This window comes from Pantherophis guttatus, chromosome 3, assembly GCF_059756535.1.
Source record: "Pantherophis guttatus breed Tessera chromosome 3, ASM5975653v1, whole genome shotgun sequence".
In the NCBI taxonomy this organism is placed as follows: Eukaryota; Metazoa; Chordata; class Lepidosauria; order Squamata; family Colubridae; genus Pantherophis; species Pantherophis guttatus.
In genome coordinates this window covers 64,171,518-64,191,165 of record NC_142065.1, presented here as the reverse complement: position 1 = coordinate 64,191,165, position 19,648 = coordinate 64,171,518, and the positions used below count along the sequence as shown (strand labels likewise).

Below are 19,648 nucleotides of genomic sequence, written 5' to 3'. Positions count from 1 at the left end.
GAATGCATGAGATCATAGTTCCACTTGGTACACTCATGTGGAGTTGCTGTAGTTAAACACGCCTGAAATCTTTTCATTATTGTTGTTTCTGAGTGTTAGTTGCTAGTTATATTATCTTGTATATTCTTCAATGAACCGGTTTTCAGCCAATGATTAATTTTTGTGGTGCAATAACAACGACCCTTGGCTGATTTGGCCAACTGACTGGCATTGTATCCAGGGATATGGTACCAAGACAGTGAATGGCATGATACAGTGACAGGAGTTGAGGCAGTGAGAAGGATCTGGCAGAGAAATATGGGAGGCAGACCACCTGATAAATCTACTGAATTCAAACCAGAATGATCTGCAGACTGTAGTTTGAGATCCAGTACCTCCGTTCCATGGAATACCAGGTTGTGGAGTTGAGCTGCCAGATATTGGGATAGGCAGTTATCTGTCAAATATTCTATACCACCCCCAGTGCATGTCAGTTATTTTGGGGGCTAGTTTTAAAAATGGGTTTAGTGCTCTTCTGAAATAGGTGGTTCCAAAATCTTCAGTAAAACTAATGTATGTGTACAGTACATACACTTAAAGTCTGGCTAATCAATAACATACAGTAAACCTTAAGTAGAGGACAAGGAAGTTCTTCCAATTAATGTGCTTATTTGCTTCAAAACATAGGTACAGAACAGCTGTGCTTTGGTTTAGTTGAATTCACATGAGGGTTTCTTGAACAGTATTGGAAACATGTGGATGCACTCTAAAAAATAATTTGCTGTTCAGATATGTTTTTTTAAATTCCTCTATTCTTAGAAATCAAAGGAAAGGGATGTCTAATGTTAGCTTGTTTGAGCACTACTGTATTTCCACAAGTTTGGTTAATATTATACAGCAATAGCATATCAGACATAAATCCATCCTTGATAGTTGGAATAATTTTCAAAGTTTCATCTTGATTTTAATTCTCCAGAAGGAAGCAGTATTTGATGCTTTAAGGAAAGAAATTTGTTTTTGAATGGGATCCCTGGCCCATATAATCCAGCAATCTGTTTTCACAGTGGTCAATCAACTGCACAAGGAAGCCCACTGGTCTCCCAGTAGATGGCTTTAAGAGGGACTCACACTGCCATGAAAGCTACTATACACTGATCATCTTGACTTTGATAAATTGGGCCAACTATCTTATGAAACCAGGAAAGCTAGGAGCAGGGGTGAAATGCTACCAGTTCGCTCCAGTTCGGGCAAACCGGTAGCAATAAAAACTACTGGTTTGGGAGAACTGGTAGTAAAAAAATAGCTACCGGGTCAAACAGGTAGTTTAAAAAAGCTACGATCCGTGATTACCTGTGCCGTGCAGTTTAGCTTTGCTAGAAAGCAGAAAACAGCTGCAGCTGATCCCCCCCCCTCGCTGTTCTACTTACCTTCCCAAGCCTTCTTTTGGCGTGTACTGCGCATGCAGTAGAGTATAATTTAGCATAGCTAGCGAACTGGTTCAGATTTCACCCCTGGCTAGGAGCCAGCACTTTATTTCATGTTAGGGAATTCCATAGTTGTTTTGAAAAAATCCTTTTATCTGTCCTGCTTTTTTGTCCAGGATTCATATTCAAAGATTGATTGTTGTGGTCTTAATGCCTTAAAATGTCCTAATCAACCATGTCCTCAAAGGGATGGCATTATCGGCTGTTATTTATTTCACAAGTAATCTCTTTGGATGAAAAGGTATTTTGCTTCATGAGAGTCAGCCAAATATTCTTCTATGCACATTTGAAAAAAAAGGATCCTTTTTTTAATCCATCAGTGCTTGGAAATATCAGAGTAGTAACCCTCTGTACATGTATAGTACTGGCCAGATTTTGGCAGAAAGGTGAAATTATTCAAGATTTGTGTAGTAATTATGAAGCTTTGGCCCTACAGAATTAGGTTAGCTCTCATATTGCTGGCTTTTGGACATACACTAAAGAAGTTTATTCTTTCACAAGGCTTTCAGTGATTAACGAAGAAACTATTACAGAGTAAATTTAATAATATAGATGCAATTACAGTATTGGATTTAGAGACTTTGCCTGAGCCAAGCTAAATGGCTTTCTTCTTCCTTCACCTTTCTTTTGTTCTATCATCTATCACTATTATTGGCTTTTTGCTGTCCATATGAATACTGTAGTATAACAGTATAATTTACATATATATATATATTTAAAATGTTTGCTGATGTTCAGTGATCAACAGATAGAATTTAAAACAAGTTTTTCACCCAAAGTTCACAAAGCAGAGTCTTCACAATTCTTACCTATGATGTAACCAAATTACAAAAAATGGCTGAGACAGCTGTAGTACAAGGACAGAAAAACCTGTTTTTATTGCACTGGTTTTATTACTGCTTTAAAACCAGATAATGGTATTCAGATAAGGACTGAGAAGAAAGATAAGTCTTTGGCAGCAAACCAATACAAAAATCTGTACAGGTAATTCCTCTAAATTCAACAAGATTACTTCTAAGTTCTGGCATTAATTAAATAATCTATTTGGCAGGCAATGAATATCAGTTCCAGGCAAAAAAGAAAATAATGCTGTAGTTATACAACTGTTTTAAACCGAGGATCTATAAATATCTCTGAAGGTTGTTTACTTGTACTCTTTGGTTTTACCAAATGTAAAATGTATTTCAGAAAGTCTAATGATCTTCCTTCTGGATATTTATCTAAACAAGATGGTGAGATTGGAAGGTACTGCATTACGGTGCAGCACACAAACCTAAACTTACAGCATATAGACGTGATTTCCAACATCTCAAGTGTAGAATGGCCCTCTAAAAGTTCTATATATTCTTACTGTATCTATATGCAGAAGTATACTTAATGGAAAGTGTCTGTAACTCTTGGCCATGTTAAATGATACCTACAAGCGAAGTTGCTCTCTGGAGGGGAAAAAATTCTGCTAAATTGTAGACTTGTAGTGGAAAAGACTATAGACGTAAGTATTTAAAAATGTATATAGAGCATTTCATTTTATTAAAAACACATTAGATTTACAATAAAATGATCAAAAGAACGATAAGATACAGTGAAATAAGTTCATTAAAAAATGAAAGCCAAGGTAATTCTACTATTCTTGGTGTAGTAAAATTGAAGAAATAGTAGAAGTGCCAGAACAAAATGGTCTTTGTTGACAAAGTAAGAACCTGTCCAATTTCAGTGAGAGATCATTTCACATATAGATAGTCCTTGACTTACAACTGTTCATTTAGTAACTGAAGTTACAACAGCATTGAAAAAAGTGACCCTTTTTCATACTTACAACCATTGCAGCATTCCTGTGGTCATGTGATCAAAATTTAGAAGCTTGGCAACTGGCTCAGACTTATGACCGTTGCTGTTTACCAAGGTCACGTGATCACCTTTTGCAACCTTTTGACAAGCAAAATCAGTGGGGAAGCCGGATTCACTTAACAACCGTGTTACCAGCTTATCAACTGCAGTGATTCACTTAACAGCTGTAGCAAGGAAGATTGCAAAATGAAGCAAAATTCACTTAACAACTGTCTCACTTAGCAACAGAAATTTTGGGCTCAACTGTGGTTGTAAATCAAGGATTACCTGTAGTAGCCCCACACTGGAGAATTCTTCTGTCATATCATTACTACATGAGCATCAGCAGGTCATTATAGCACAGGAAGGAAGCCATCCCCTACAAAACTGTAAGTACAGTTGATTTAATAAAAAAAAAACATGGTTCCTAAAGACAACAAATGTTCAACAGTAATTAGTTTAATTTGGAAAGTTTTAAAATTGTTCTCCATTTCCTTCTGTGATATTTTACATAAAAGCAGACTGTATACGTTTTTATAGACAGTGTGTCTGCATTCAAGCAGTATCTAGAGACACAAAATCCCACTCAAACTTTCCTCCTGGTCCAGGTTTCATTTCGGGTTGCTTCTCTTTGTGCAGCAACAAAGCACAAAGCACACCAAGTCAGCTGATTCATAGAAATCTCCTAGGTGATAACAGAAATTCTAAAGTTAGTTATAATGAACAGATGTTAAAAAAACCCCACAGAATTCAACCACATTGATTACACTATCTATTAGCCAGTATCTTAGATCACTACCAAAGCCTTTTAAGAACTAGTGCCACGTATAGATTTGTAAGAAAGTACTTCATAATCAGAGACCAGTCAATATTTTTCCCAACAGTGGAACAAACAGGGATGTTTTCCCAGTTCCTAAATCAAAAAACCCAAGAAGGCTAACACAGTACTTCAAATAAGCAACATCAAGTGACTAATAGCCTTGAGATCAACCTTAATAGTGCTATGGATTTGGCTCAGAATCAAGTTGGCAACTACTACAGTTCTTTCAACTCTACTGTTGCTATTAGGTAACAAAAGTATTTCTGGATTGTTAGCAACTGCTTCCTCCATATAAAATGCACTCCATTGGTCCAAATGAAAGATTGCTAGAGGATCAATAAATAAGGATTGGCATTCTCAATCTAGGTTCAACCATAATCAGTGTGTTTGGCCAATGCTGGATGGACTCCATAAATGCTAGGCCTCCAGTGATAAAACTGGATCAAGGATGATACAGTAGTGGCCAAAATTGTGGAAACCTTTTATTTTAACCTTTGTATTTTTGAGGTTTGATGGCTAATAACACCACTTTTCTTTGGAGTTTCAATCATATTCCACTGCTGGAATGGCCTGGGAATAGCCCAGACCTTAACCCAATTGAAAATCCATGGAGTCGACTAAAGAAACTTGTTAGTCAGAAGCGATCCAGCAATAAAACCCAGTTAATAGGAGCAATCATTCAATTTTGGTTTCACATTATAGCAGCTGCAGAACTAAAAGACTTGGTTCACTCCAAGGGAAGACATTGTAAGGCCGTAATTCATGCTAAAGGTTACCCAACTATTGACATGGTGATAATTTTTGTATATCTAGTTTTTTCTATATGTTTCACTTTTCTTCTTTATACTGTAACTGCTATTCTAGTAGCAAATTCTTCATAAAAGTTATTGCATTACATTCTTGATTAAATTATCTTTCCATTGATATATAATTTTACGGTATTACTTCCCCCCCCAAAAAGTGATGTTATTAGCTAGTTTTAGAAAATACACTTTCCCCAAAAGGTCTCCACAATTTTGGCCACTATTGTACCTCTAGCATGTACACCTCCTTCAGAAAGAGTTTCCTATCCTCTTTCAGATCATGAGAACCACCCACTCAGCAGGACCTCCATCTTGTTAGATTTAAATTGCTTGGCAACATTTAACACATTATTGCCTCTAGACTGATCAAGCACATACACTCTTGGCTCAGAAGAGAAGAAAAAAGCTGAATATTATCTGCATATTGGTAGAACCTTGTCACCAAATACCTGATGATCAGTTCCAGCAGAGTCATACAGAGATTGAAACACATGGAAGACAGACTGAAATTTTATGATTAAAATGTTATTTACTGGTCTAGTTTTTAATTGAGTTGAAAGTTCAGGCTTTAAGCAGACATGGGAATATTCGGTATACTGTTGTACCTTCTTATTTCTCTACAACAAAGTACAGAAATGGCTTGCTTGAGTAACTGCTAGAGCGGTGATGGTGAGCCTTTTGGGCTCGATATGTCAAAAATTTAGAAAGTGCCTAACATGACTCTGCTGGCATGTCACCATCTCCCCCAATCATTGCTTTGTGCAAAATTTATTTTATTTATTGTATTTTATTTATATGCCGCCCTATCCGTAGGACTCAGGGCGGCTCACAACAATAAAATATCCAATTAAACATGTTAAAATATATGTTACCCCCCCAGTCCAGGTTGAACAACCATGTCTTTAAGTTGCGGCGGAAGGTGCGGAGGTCAGGGGCCAACCGGAGCCCCAGAGGAAGTTGGTTTCAGAGGGTGGGAGCACCCACAGAGAAAGCTCTACCTTTAGGGGTTGCCAGTCGACACTGTCTAGCCAACGGCACTCTGAGTAGGCCTTCCCTGTGAGAACGCACCGGGCGATAGGGAGCTGTTGCTGGTTGCAGATGGTCCGACAAATATCCTGGGCCTAAGCCATGAAGGGCTTTATAGGTCATCACCAGCACCTTGAATCTCACCCGGAGGGCAACCAATGCAAGTCGCGCAGGAGAGGTGTAACATGGGCGTATTGGGAACCACCAATCACGACCCGCGCGGCTGCATTCTGTACCAGCTGAAGTCTCCGGATGGTCCTCAAGGGCAGCCCTAGGTAGAGAGCTCCTGAACTGTTGTGCAACAAAAGCCTTCTGCAACAGCCAGGAAAAATGTGCTTGAAATAACCATCTAAGAATCAAAGCACATTTAACTGCATGTATTACTGCTTAAATTGATACCACTTGCAGCGAGTCCTGTTACACAGAAAAGTTTTTATAAGCAATAGCACTTAGACTTATATACCACTTCACAGTACTTTTACAGCCCTCTCTAAGCGGTTTACAGAGTCAGCATATTGCCCCCAACAAACTGGGTCCTCATTTTACCCACCTCAGAAGGATGGAAGGCTGAGTCAACCTTGAGCCTGGTGAGATTTGAACTGCCAAATTGCACACAGCCGGTAATCAGCAGAAATAGCCTGTAGTACTGCACTCTAACCACTGCACCACCACAGCTCATAAGAAGGTAACATCTTACCTTATTTACTGAGCCTTTGTTACTTCTATTGTTCCATTAGGTGGAAGCACTGTCGTCAATGAAAGGACTTCCAGTTCAGGCGCATCAAAAAAGTATGCCTACATTAATGGGGAGCAAGAGGGAGATAATCAGAACATCACGAATATCACAATCCAATATATTTGTATAGGTAGTCCTCAATGTATGACCGTTTGCCTAGCGATTATTCAAAGCTACGACAATCCCCAGAAAAGGTATTTGCAATCCGGATTTGAAGTTGTGATTTGAAGCCATCACCCCATAATCACATTTTGGCTATTCAGCAACAGGCCCACATTTATGGACGTGTCTCACACATAGTGATCACGATTTACATCTTTTCCATGTACTTCTGGTTTTTAGCAAAAATGCCCATTGTGGACAATGGATTTACTTAGCAACTATAGCATTCATTTAATGACTACCACAAAAAAGGTTGTAAAATTGGGTACAGTCATGGGATGACCTGCTTCATGAATGGCATGATTTACAGGTGTAATTCCATGCTCAATTACAGTTGTAAATCAAGGACTACCCGTAATGTACATGGACAGGGAACAGTCAACATAGAAATAACAAAGATGACCAAGATAGAAGATGCAGAGTGTCAGATATGGAAAAACAATATAAAACACTATTTATAGTAGATCTATCTGAAAAGTATAGAACAGGTAGTCCTCGACTTACAACCGTTCATTTAGTGACCATTCAAAGTTACAACGGAACTGAAAAAGTGACTTGCCCATTTTTCACACTTATAATCTTTGTAGTCACCCCATGCTCATGTGATCAAAATTCAGATGCTTGGCTACTGATTCATTCTTATGACCATTGCTATTACTAAGGTCATGTGATCATCTTTTGCAACCTTTTGACAAGCAAAATCAATGGGGAAGCCACATTCAACACAGTAACAACCTTGTTACTGTCAACTGCAGCGATTCATTTAACAATCATGGCAAGAAAGGTCATAAAATGGGGCAAAATTCACTTAACAAATGTCTCACTGAACAGCAGAAATTATCGGCTCAATTGTTGTCATAGGTTGAGGACAACCTATAGTAAAGATGACAAAGGATATAAGCCAAAAGTTACTTAGTAATTGAAAACTCGGTTAATTCTCTCTCCAACAGGCCTCCTGGGATTCCCTCCAACAAGTTTCTAGAGCTATTTAAGTAACATTGTACACTTACATGCATATGGATACACACAAATATACAATATATGCTGTAAGTAGCTTGCAAATATTCTGAATGTATTAATTAGACATGTCATTGTCTAATTCTACAACAGCTAATCAAATCTAAATAAAATCAATATTGAAAAATAAAAATGGAATAACTGAAAATAATACTTGACAAGTTGAAAGTTGTCATACCAAACAACCAACAGCCAGTAAGGCATGAAGAAGGACAACTGTCACAATTGTAGCCATTGCGATTCTCCGGTTGTCATCTCTAACGGCAGGCCAAAATGTCATTACTAGAACAGATCCTGAAAGACACAGAGCAAATGCCACCAGAACCCATCGGAGAATTTTCTGTGGAATGATCCATAAAATCTGCAAGAGAAAAGGAAAGAAATAAAGTCCTGGTTTTACTGGCTGCAAAGTAAAACATTTTAATCTGCTATCCCTATCTAAGTCTGCACTACTATTAATCTTCTCATCGTTCCCATCACCCATCTCCAGTGGTGGGTTGCCCCTGGTTCGCACCGGTTCTATAGAACCAGTAGTAAAACTGGCAGGAGGCTCCGCCCACTGACCCCACCGTCATTAGAACGCATCTGCACAGAAGAGCGCATGTGCAGCCCTGTTGCAAACCGGTAGTAAAGGTAAGTAGAACCCACCCCTGCCCATCTTCTTCCACTTATGACTGTATGACTATAACTTTGTTGCTTGGATTCTTACAATTTATATTGATATTGTTTCCTGATTGCTTATTTGTACCCTATGACTATCATTAAGTGTTGTACCTTATGATTCTTGATGAACGTATCTTTTCTTTTATGTACACTGAGAGCATATGCACCAAGACAAATTCCTTGTGTGTCAAATCACACTTGGCCAATAAAAAGAAAAAAACTATCTAGGTACACCATCTCCATCACCTGTGATGGAGAAACCTGCCATACAGTAGTAGTACATTTGTCTCATCACATGACAAGAAACCCTGTGGAATCACATGCAGTCCTGTATCTTTGTCCAGTCAAACACTTGTAGCCTCTCTATCAACACACATTTGTGAGAAGGATGGCTATGGTCTCTGTCACCTTTCAGACATTTTGAAACCTTTCTCCAGCTTGAGGCCCTCCCCAGTAGGTAGGTAGGTAGGGACTGCAATCCCTAGGGTTCTCAGCTGCCATGACTAAATCAAGAAGTAATAGACTAAACAACTGAATTATGTCACCCATCACATAATACAGATCTGTCAGTTAAACTTTGCATGTGGAATATCAAAAACTGGTACTGGTCTATTTAGCTATTCCACATATTGTCACCTGTTCTTCCTAAAATACTTAATTGGACACTACTTACCGCTGTTGGTATATAAATGAAGAGTGAATAGCCATAAACACACACAATCTCAAGAAAGGAGTAGGAGACAATGTTCACAACTTTATTGTTTCTCCACATAAGGAATCCCCAGAGAGCAAGAGGAACTAGCCAAGCATAAGCATAGATGGCTGTCGCAGCTATGGAGACTATAAAGAGATGTATTTTAGGATTATGATTCAAGATTAACAGGCATTTACATCATAACATGTTCGGCTTCATGAACTGCAGAGTAAACTATGCAAGAACCAGTGATATCCCTCCAGAATTTTCTTTAAAACTTATTAATCTAAATGAGGACCTTTACGCTATATACCAAACCTTGGAAAGTGACAGTTTCTCTATCCCATCACTTGGGGGTGGGGGTGGGCGGGAAGGAATCAAGTGTTGAAACCAGTGACTGAAATCATCCCTAAGCCTCTGGCTCATACAATTTAACATTCATACATTTAGAACTCTGTTTTTCAATTCTATTTGCTGCCTTGACTACTCACCGGTGTTGAAAGTAGGCCATGTGTTAAGCAATCAATAATATACTGATCTGCCAAGGAATGTGTGGATTCTGAGAGAGCCTCTTCATGTATCCATTAGAATAGGAAGCTATTTTGGGGACCTCAAGATGTGCATGTATCTTACTCATTTATTGTTCTCTCCTTGCATGTCAATGTGCCAAGCTACACATCTTTTAAAATAGAAACTCCTGGACAAATGAGCAATTCAGGACAGAACTGCTAATTAAAGAATTTAGCAGGACACAAAGTTATGAGTGTATGGCAATATAATTCTGGGCTGAATATCCAACTTGACAAGTTATTTGTTTCTTAATTTATGTGAGGGGTGACTATCACCTTGCTGCTCTTCTCACAAGTAGTGAATCCATCCATTCTGGTTACTGCTGTGGTTTACAAGGTGGACAATGACACAACTGGTTTTTCCTTGCCTGGGATGGATCCAGGAACCATTTGCTCCAGGCTGGTTGAGAATATACATCATGGCACAGTTAGCAGAAGCAGCCAAGCAAATGCATCTTTTTTACTAGTGATTATTCATGTTGGTGAGCTTGGCATCATCTCTTCCTAGACTCCATCCCAGGTTTGGGTCTCTTCACCCTTCAGATGTTTGCGAACTCCTTTCTTGCCTTCTTCTGAAGTCAAAGCTGTACAGATGCTGTACTTCCTGCCTACCCACCTTTCACCTTTCGGCTACCTAGAGCTAGAGGCATTGATTCCAGGGTTTGGCTGCAATGCCAAGCCTCCTGTGGGTGGTTTGCTTGAGCTCAGCATGTCAGGTTTGTTTTCTGTCCTGAATGATGTCTACAGAGTAAGCGATGCTTCTCCTCCCTGTTGGATCATGGCATGGATGCCTTCCTCCTGCCTCCCCTGAGAATCAGAGTTCCTTGCCTGCCTTTCAACATTCTGGCTACAAAGAAATCAGCAACCTTCCTCAAACTGGTTCACCACAATCCCCGCTACCGTACTCTTCCATTGAATAAAAACTGAATAGATACAAACTGTTTTAAATAATTTTACGAACCTTTGCGGAAATCTGGCACGTAATGAAAATCATGTTTACCCAGATGGATGAAGAATTTTGAAAGGTTACCACTAATTGCAACAGCAAAGACTAGCGTGGCACATATCCAAAATGGACCTTAATTGAAACAAAAGCAATTTCCCATTTTAGTTTGATTGGCTTATTTTGTATTCAGCGCAAAAGCGGGAGAAGATCCCTTATTCAAAATTATATTGTTTGCACATACCATAAAGATCAGGATTACTCCGAATGTACAGTCTCACGAAGTTTTTCCCTGGCACTGGAAATACAGAACCTTTGATTCTGTCCAAAACCTGATAATAATTAAAGCAGCATATATCATATGGCTGAAGATAAATAAACTATTTAAATTAAAGAAATACCAAACACATTTTGAATTTAACAAAACCATCTATACATTGCCCCATTGGAAATCAGAATCTTAAGGAAATTAAGTATGGTTTATTCAGTCAGAAATAAACAATGTGCAACATATTGCTTGCATTCATACATCAAGAAACCAAAAGCAAACAAATTACATTATGATTTGGATAATTAAATCCAGCCATTTTCCTTCTAATTTAACAAAAATAAAAAAAAAGCCTTGTTAGTTCCCTTAATCATAGGTTTTGTTTGCAAATAAGCTAACTCGTAAATTGGTACGTGCTTGCTTTGAGCATTTAATGAATTCAGCCATTGTAGTTTTAATGTTAGGTGTAAGCCTGGTCGCTTTGAATTCTGAAAAAAAACACACAGTAAAAATAGTACAATGTGGTGATGGCTATAAGTGAGATAAAACAACGGAGGTCTTTCCCCCTGAGCAGCAAATAAAGGTTTATTAGATCAATACTACGTGCATGGTAAGGTATACCAATCAGTTAGTAACTGATTCAAAGATCAAACAAGACGGAAGGGGTATGCTGAACTACTGTATAGTAGAAATGTCAACATCCAAGATTATTTAGGAAATATCTCTCTCTTGCAAGAACTTCTAGTACTAGAAGAAGTAGTTAGAAGTTAGCTACAGTAACAGGAGTGGGTTCTAAATTTTTTTACTACCGGTTCTGTGGGCGTGGCTTATTTTGTGGGCGTGGCTTGATGGCCATGTGACAATTCTTTAGGATTTAACAGAGGTACTGGTCTACCAGGCTTTTAACTGCTTGTAGAGCTGTACCAGTCTACTCATTTGTTTTTGGAGGCACCGGTCTACCCATTTATTTTTGTAGGCACCGGTCTACTCATTTGTTTTTGCAGGCACCAGTCTACTCATTTGTTTTTGGAGGTACTGGTCTACCCATTTATTTTTGCAGGCACTGGTCTACTCATTGGTTTTTGGAGGCACCAGTCTACCACCACACTGTCTTTTAACACTGATTAGCTGTAGGGCGGCCCTTTGAAGCCCCGAGGCAAGAGTTTAAACAGTTTTTTTCCCAGCCGATCAGCTGGGACTCAGGAGGCAGCAATAGATTGGGGGTGGGGCCAAATAAAAGGTAAGAATAACGGGGGGTGGCGGAACCGGTTCGGTGACATCATATCGTCACCGCTACCGGCTCGGCGGAACCGGGCGGAACCCACCACTGTACAGTAAGTCATGGAATACCCACAGGAATATGGCAAGCAACAGGAGCAGAATCAGTCAAGGTTCTAACCAAGCTATGGCAGCAACTCTGGAAGCCATGCTAAAGAACTACAATCTGTGAAGCAGCCAGCAGATTGGAAGAGGTCAATCTACATTCCAACACTAAAAACAGGTGACTTAATAGAACATGCAAACTATTGTACAATATCCTTAATTTCACAATCGCAGGCAAAGTAGTAGGTCATACAATGCAGACTGGAGCCCTGCACTGAAAAAAGAAATGCCAAATGTTCAAGATGGTTTTTAAAAGGGACAAAAGACATGAAACTTTATGACGGTTGCAGTATCCTGGGGTCATGTGATCATCTTTTGTGACCTTCCGATGAAGAAACTCAATGGGGAAGCCAGATTCACTTAACAACCAGGTTACTCACTTCTTAACTGCAGTGATTCTCTTAATAATTGTCGCAAGAAATGTTGTAAAATGGGGCAAAACTCACTTAACAAATGTCTCATTTAATAACAGAAATTTGGGGGCTCAATTATGGTTGTATGAAGAATAAGAAAAATCTAAAAAAATAATACATGGTCATGAAAAAGTACAAAAATGATATCCACAAAAGTTCTGTCCCAACTATTTAAATTGGCAAAAAGAAGCAATAGATATTTGGAAGGTTTTCAAAAGGAATGGTCATGTATACCTTTTTGTTAAGTCACATATGGACAAGGAAGTAGCAAAATAAATACAGAGCAGGATCTGCTATGCAGGATTGGCTCACGGAAACAAAAAAACCCACCCCTATTTCATTAAAGTAAACACATTATGCACATGTTGCACCATACACATATGTGGAGATGACAAACCTGGTACGTATCCACATCAAAAAATGTCTGATAATATTCAAATGTCCAGAATGGAGCACTTTTCTTCTGCCCAGCAAGCAACTGGAAGATAGGATTTTTAGAAGAAAGTACAGGTTTACTTCTTATTCAAATATATTATTTACACATACAAACAATGTCACTTATGTTAGAAACAGGAACCACTCCGGAGAAAATTGAATTTGACATTTGTGCTGGAAAGCAGAGCTTTCAGGAAAATCTATGCCACATATTCTATGTTAGGGTTACTTACATTGTGTTAATTCTACAAACTCATCTCATTGAAAGCACATGCATGTATTTTTGCCAAGTCTCTTGTCAGAAAGAGAGACAACCTGGCATCAACCTGGCCAAAGCCCAATAATTTAGACCATGCTCTAGTGAACTAAAAGAATATATATGTGTGTATGACTGGGAATGATGAAATAATTTGATTCACAGTTTGACCCAAACCCAGTTTTTACTCATTTCTTCATTCCCAGTCATATGTGCATATATAGTCTTTCCATCTGTAGGCTAGATAGCTGTGAGTTTACTCAACCTATCTCAAAGTTTGTATAGGAGCTCAGATTTAATATCAAAGGCAATCAAGTAGTGTCATTAAATTTCTGCCCATTGACAGGAACAAAAATCCCTTCTAAAGTTCTTGGAGAGAAGATTTATATCCAGTTTGCATTGCTATTAGAAGTGGAAAAAAGCTATGCAGAATATCCTAAAGTTAAAGTTAATCATCTGTTTACATATGAGTGGATCCCCTTAATATTGACTTATTGAACCAGAAACGCAAACCAAGATTGTAACAATGGCAACAGCACCTTTCTATATCAGCACAATGCTAATGAATGATTCAACACAATAACACTATATTAAGGGGAAAAATCCCACATCCCATTAGATGGTTTTGAGCTGCAATTTAAATTTATAGTATATGAATCATCCCAAGACTATTCTAGTGTCTCTCTTTCCTGCAGAGAGTTGTCCTTAATAGTTTCTACCGCATTTTTATACACAATATGTGCAGTGTTTATTAACAATATGAAGAAGAACAGCAGTTGTCGGATAGAATCAGTATGTTTTCATCAAACCTCAGTTTTATCAGAATCATCTGTCCCCAGAAGTTCATCGTCTTCTTCTCTTCCAGATTCATGCAGACGTCCATGTTTTTTCTTTGGTTTTTCAGTAGGTTCATCAATACTTATAGTGACGGCATCTGGATTGGCTGCCAACAAGTTGGCTGCATCGTCAAATTCTGAAAAACAAACATTTCCTGCAAAAGACTTTATTTTTCTTAGTGTTTCCTCTCAAAGCATACAGTTATACGGTATTAACTCTTGCATCATATTCTAAAGTAAATATATTGTCAAATTACCAAGACGTTTGTTTACTCAGTTAAACAAAGCTTTGGATCCGTGCCCTAGAACTGAGTTCATTAGAACTGTTATTTATTAAAAATTATGTTTTTCATTATACTGTATTCTGAAACTGAATATAAAAAGAAGCACCACAAAGCAGAAACCCAACCCGGAGACTTGTAACAAGTAGCAGTTCAACTAACAAACAATACTTACTTAACATCAGGAAGATTTCTGGCGTATTACACCTTCTCAGTTACTTGAGTTAATCTTATTGTATAACTATAACGAATATGCTTTGAATGAAACCAAAGGCCCATCTATTGCATCTCCTGTTTAATTGTAAATTAAATGCCAAAGGAGAAGCTGGCATTAGATTTAAGCAGAATATTTTGTGGAGAAGATAAAAAGAATGAAATAGATATGTCATTTGAATTCCCTGGTGAATTAAAAAAAATTACACCTTGAGATAATTCCCATTAGGAAAGGATAATTGTATTCAGTTCCACAATGATAACACTGCTTGTTAAAAAAATAAGTGGCAGCACCATGCATTATAAATGAGATAGAGATTAAATTTGCAAAGCAAAGCAACGACACAAAACAATGTAAAGGTTTTGGAAACCCCTTTTTGAAATGTACCTTGGAACTTGAAGTCATCCACAGCAGCCATTCATGCAGTTATATCCTTAGTTTGTTAATAGGAATTGAGCAAAATCCTGAAAAATATAAAGAGAACAAATATTGTCTTAGACTGAAAACCATAATTCTATTCTTCATTGTTGAAACTGATTTCCAAAGCTCTTGCAGCTATTCAATGTCATACAAGATTCTCCAGTTCAGTTCAGTTCATCCAGAATACAAATTTGCCACAAGTATTGAGAGGATACATTAACCTACTGGACAGAAATGCCTGCATATAATAGGGGAAAATGCAAATAACTCCAAACCAGTACTTTATAAAAGAAATTATCTCTTCTGTCATCTTCTATTAATATTATTAATTCAGCCAATTTGACTTCAAAAAAATATCTTTATATATCTCAATTTAGCTGGATAAAAAGAAAAAAAAAGTCTGACAGTCAAATTGTACAGAGAAGTCATAATCCAATGTTTACTTGAGATCCCATTATGAGTTGCCTTGGTAAGAGGTAAGAGCTACCAACAATAGTGGAACTCACTGAGTGACTTTGCACTACTCAATCTCTTGTCTTATGGGGGGGGGGGCGGGGGGAGAAGGGATGCTGTGTTTACTGGTTTAAGCCTCAGAATGAAAGGGATATTTAGACAGTATGCTGTTTGATTAATGAAGTGATGTTAGTATTAAAAGAAAAATATTGCAGTTGCATAGATATATGTGACTAGAAAGATGATGTGTATAAAATTATTAATATGAAGATTAATTAATATTATGATAGTATAATTATGATTATCATTATTATTAACAATATATGTGTAAGTGATTAAGTCTGTTTCTTTGATTTTTTGAATGCAATTTAAAGAAGCTGTATGGTTATAGTTGAAAGAGATACTAACTGGAAAATACACCATATTCTATAGGTATTGGGTATATTATATCAGGGTGGATAAAAATCAATGATTTTTTTTAAAAAATCAAAAAAATCAGATTTTTTGATTTAAATCGGATTTTTTTGATTTAAATCAGATTTTTTTGATTTTTATCGAATTTATTTTAATAAAAAACTTTTGGGGTAAAAATCTATTGTAAGATAGTTTTCTATTTAAGATACATAAATAATTTAGTTTATTCAGCATGAAATGGAGCTTAGTTATATAGCATGAGGCTATATATTCTGCAACACTGGGACTATCGGTGAGTCAGCAATAGGTCAAAGGAGTAGCAGAGATGACAGTTGCTCTTTAAAAATTATGAAAACAGATGGATAATTTCAGGGTTTTTTTCTTGAGGGTTATACTATTGAAACTATAACAGAAGATAATATGGATGCTAAAGCACATCGGTTTAGATGTTATTGCATACTAGCTAATATTTATATGAAAATTAAAATTTTGTGTAAAAGATAGGAGTAAATAATATGAAATAAGGAAAATGGAATGTAATAATTAGGAATATGTTTATTTGTTTTGAAATGTATGATACTCAAACATCGTGCCATTCACACAATGATATGTATGCATTTAAAAAATAATAAAAAAAACTTGATTTAAAAAAAGAATGAAAGGGATTAAAAATTGGTGAAATTAAAAAAACTTTAATGCAAGGAAAAGAACACTCTGGCTACCATTTAGTCAGAGAAGAAGTGGTGGGAAACTTGCTTTTCCCTCCCTTCTTACAAGGAACTCTTATAGTTGTATTTGGCTAATAAAAAAATCTGTATCTCTAGTAGATGTTGGGGGAAAAAAATCTCATCTTAACTGTATTTGAAGCTCAACAAATTTCTTTCGACTTTCACTTGTATATTCTGGTTATTCCATGAAAAATATGAAGCAAAAGCATTTGCTTTTCCAAGTAAAAGAATTCACTTTATAATTTCCACAGTACTGTACTACATTATACTAGAAAACCTAACAATGCTTAAGGGATTTTGCAGCAGCACTGTGAATCATTTTTGCTGCAGTATGCTTTTTTAAAAAAATCATTTACACAGAAATCTGTATCTGGGTTTCTTTTCTTTCAAGCACACCCTATATTGCTGTCAGGGTCACCCAAGGAGTACAGTACCCTCAAAGAAAACTTATCATCTGGCCAGGTAATCATAAGCACAGGTAACCTCCATCCTCCATCCTTTGCCCATGACTGCAAATTTACAATTAGGAAGAAATTAAAAAAATGCAGCTCAACAGTTAGGAAAATCTGCTTTTAATTAGGATCATTTAAAGAAAAGCAGATAAAGAAGCGCTCTTATGTCGGGGAAAGGGCTTTGATCCAACCACCGTCAATTTCTTGAGCAGAGTTTACAATGCTCATATGTTGACATTCACATCTGACATCTCTTGGGAGTTGGGGGAGGGGGGGGGAAATGGGGTTTCGCTAGCCAAACACGGATTTTATCCTTCTCCCTAAAGACAGGCCGCAATCAGAGTCCTACCCAACCACACCACCAGGCGGCGCCGTCGCTATCTCCTCGGGGCAATACAACGATGGAAGACGCCGAGAACCAACCTGTATTGCCGGAAACAGCAGGCACTAAGTAAACCCCTCCCCCTTCTTCGCTGTCTCTCGCTTTTAAAGAGACAGAAGTAGCTTGTCGCATCTTAACCAATCCACGTTGCTCTACTCCTCCTCCTCCTCCTCCTTCCCCCTCCCTTTAAAGAGACAGCAATCAATTGCAAATACATTTTTTCCCTAGCTTGGTACCCTTAAAATGTGCTCAAATGATGTTCAAATTACAGGAACAGTTTAAATGGTAAAGCTTTTCCGGAGCATAAAGCTTAAAGCCATGGCAGTTTAAGATATAGTTTAATTATAATGTATTTTTGATTTTTAATGTATTTGAATTAATGTATTGAATTGAATGTATTTGATTTGATTTAATGTATTTGATTTATTTTGATTTTTAATGTATTTTAATATGCGTTTAATATGTATTTTAACATGTTTCTTACTTGGATTGGGATTGCATATCTTAATTGTTGTGAGCCACCCTGAGTCCTATGGAGCTAGGGCGGCATATAAATCTAATTAAAATAAAATAAAATAAATAAATAAATATAGTGCAGGGGTCCCAAACTTGGAAGCTTTAAGACTTGTGGATTTCAACACCCAGTATTCTCCAACCGACTCCAATTCTGGGAGTTGAAATCCACAAGTCTTAAAGCTGCCAAGTTTGAAGACATCTGCTATAGTGGATATGTTAACCTTTCAGATAGCAGAGTCACAAGAAAGAAAGAAAGAAAGAAAGAAAGAAAGAAAGAAAGAAAGAAAGAAAGAAAGAAAGAAAGAAAGAAAGAAAGAAAGAAAGGAAGGAAGGAAGGAAGGAAGGAAGGAAGGAAGGAAAGAAAGAAAGAAAGAAAGAAAGAAAGAAAGAAAGAAAGAAAGAAAGAAAGAAAGAAACACACCAGAAAATCCATTTCCTGAATTGGCTATGACGGTGTCAGCAGGTAGTTGACCGTGGGTGCTCTTAGGAGTTTAAGCAGAGTTGGATTTGAGTAGAATTTGGATAGGAGACCACTCGGCAATCCCAGAACCGTCAATCAGACCCGTGTTCCTCAACCTCAACAACTTTTAAGATCTTTGGACTTGCTGGCTGGCTGGGAAATTCTTGGGAGCTGAAATCCAAATATCTTAAAAGTTGCTGGGATTGAGAAATGCTGAGCTAAACTGGGAAATCGAAAAGCATCTTGGCAAAAGGTGATAGCAAATCACTTCCATACCGTTGCCAAAACATTCTGCATGAATATAACTGAGAAGTGACCAAGAGAAAATCTCGGAGATTTCATTTCCTTTACTTATATAATAGGCCTGTGAATTCCGGCTAGGAAGCAAACCCGATTTACCTGTAGCGGCTCTTCTGTACTAAACATGAGCTGCAGCAATATTCAGATACTGCAACTTTTCTAAGATCTTCCAATAAACAATTAGTCAAAGATGCAAATATCTTTTGCATTCTCCCATGAGAGCCAAAAGATGTATAGTCAATGCTTTTAAACGTCCGACTTCGAAAGGGAAAAACTCAGGAATTCTATATAGAGGTTATTGGTCCAGTTTTGTAAAATGCGATTTTCATTTTTTTCCCCCCCACTCACTTTTTTAGCTGCTTTGATGGGATTCCGGCTTTAAAGACGTTTTTCCCCCCCGCTACTGTGATATGATCTCGGCTTTCTTTCCTTTTCCTTCTCGTCCCGTTCTCCACTTTTGCAGATGTTCCGAAAGGGATTCGTGGATTAGACATTCGATCACGCGGAGGAAAAAAAAATCGAGTTTCACTAAAAAAAATATATTTATATAAAAGACCCAAATCTGAAGGCGAAACGGAAACCCCTTTTCTGTCTCTTTTTGTTTTTGCTGATGGTTTTTTTCCCCCCCCCCACCACCAAGAACGGCGTTACGATGGGCGTGTTTAAAAAACGTCACTGAAGCTATTGCCCCACTGCTGGCAGGAGAGCGGTGGT

The 19,648-nt window shown here is 37.6% G+C and overlaps 1 protein-coding gene across 4 annotated transcripts; it reads right to left on the bottom strand.

The window, feature by feature from the left end:
* Positions 1–2,962: 2,962 nt before the first annotated feature.
* On the bottom strand, positions 2,963–19,645 carry YIPF1 (Yip1 domain family member 1). Of its 4 annotated transcripts, none has more exons than XM_034415119.3 (10): positions 19,283–19,645; positions 15,197–15,273; positions 14,288–14,451; positions 13,185–13,265; positions 10,968–11,055; positions 10,742–10,858; positions 9,191–9,357; positions 8,033–8,215; positions 6,637–6,734; positions 2,963–3,975 (listed from the first exon to the last, which is right to left on the bottom strand). In XM_034415119.3, exons 2-9 carry the CDS (start codon positions 15,225–15,227, stop codon positions 6,642–6,644), a joined length of 924 nt encoding a protein of 307 aa, XP_034271010.1. In that variant the 5' UTR covers positions 15,228–15,273; positions 19,283–19,645; the 3' UTR covers positions 2,963–3,975; positions 6,637–6,641. The 4 variants fall into 4 exon arrangements, with proteins under 4 accessions (XP_034271010.1, XP_034271008.1, XP_034271011.1 ...); XM_034415117.3 differs by having other exon boundaries at positions 14,288–14,469; positions 19,283–19,642; XM_034415120.3 differs by lacking the exon at positions 19,283–19,645 and adding an exon at positions 17,700–17,764.
* Positions 19,646–19,648: the final 3 nt, after the last annotated feature.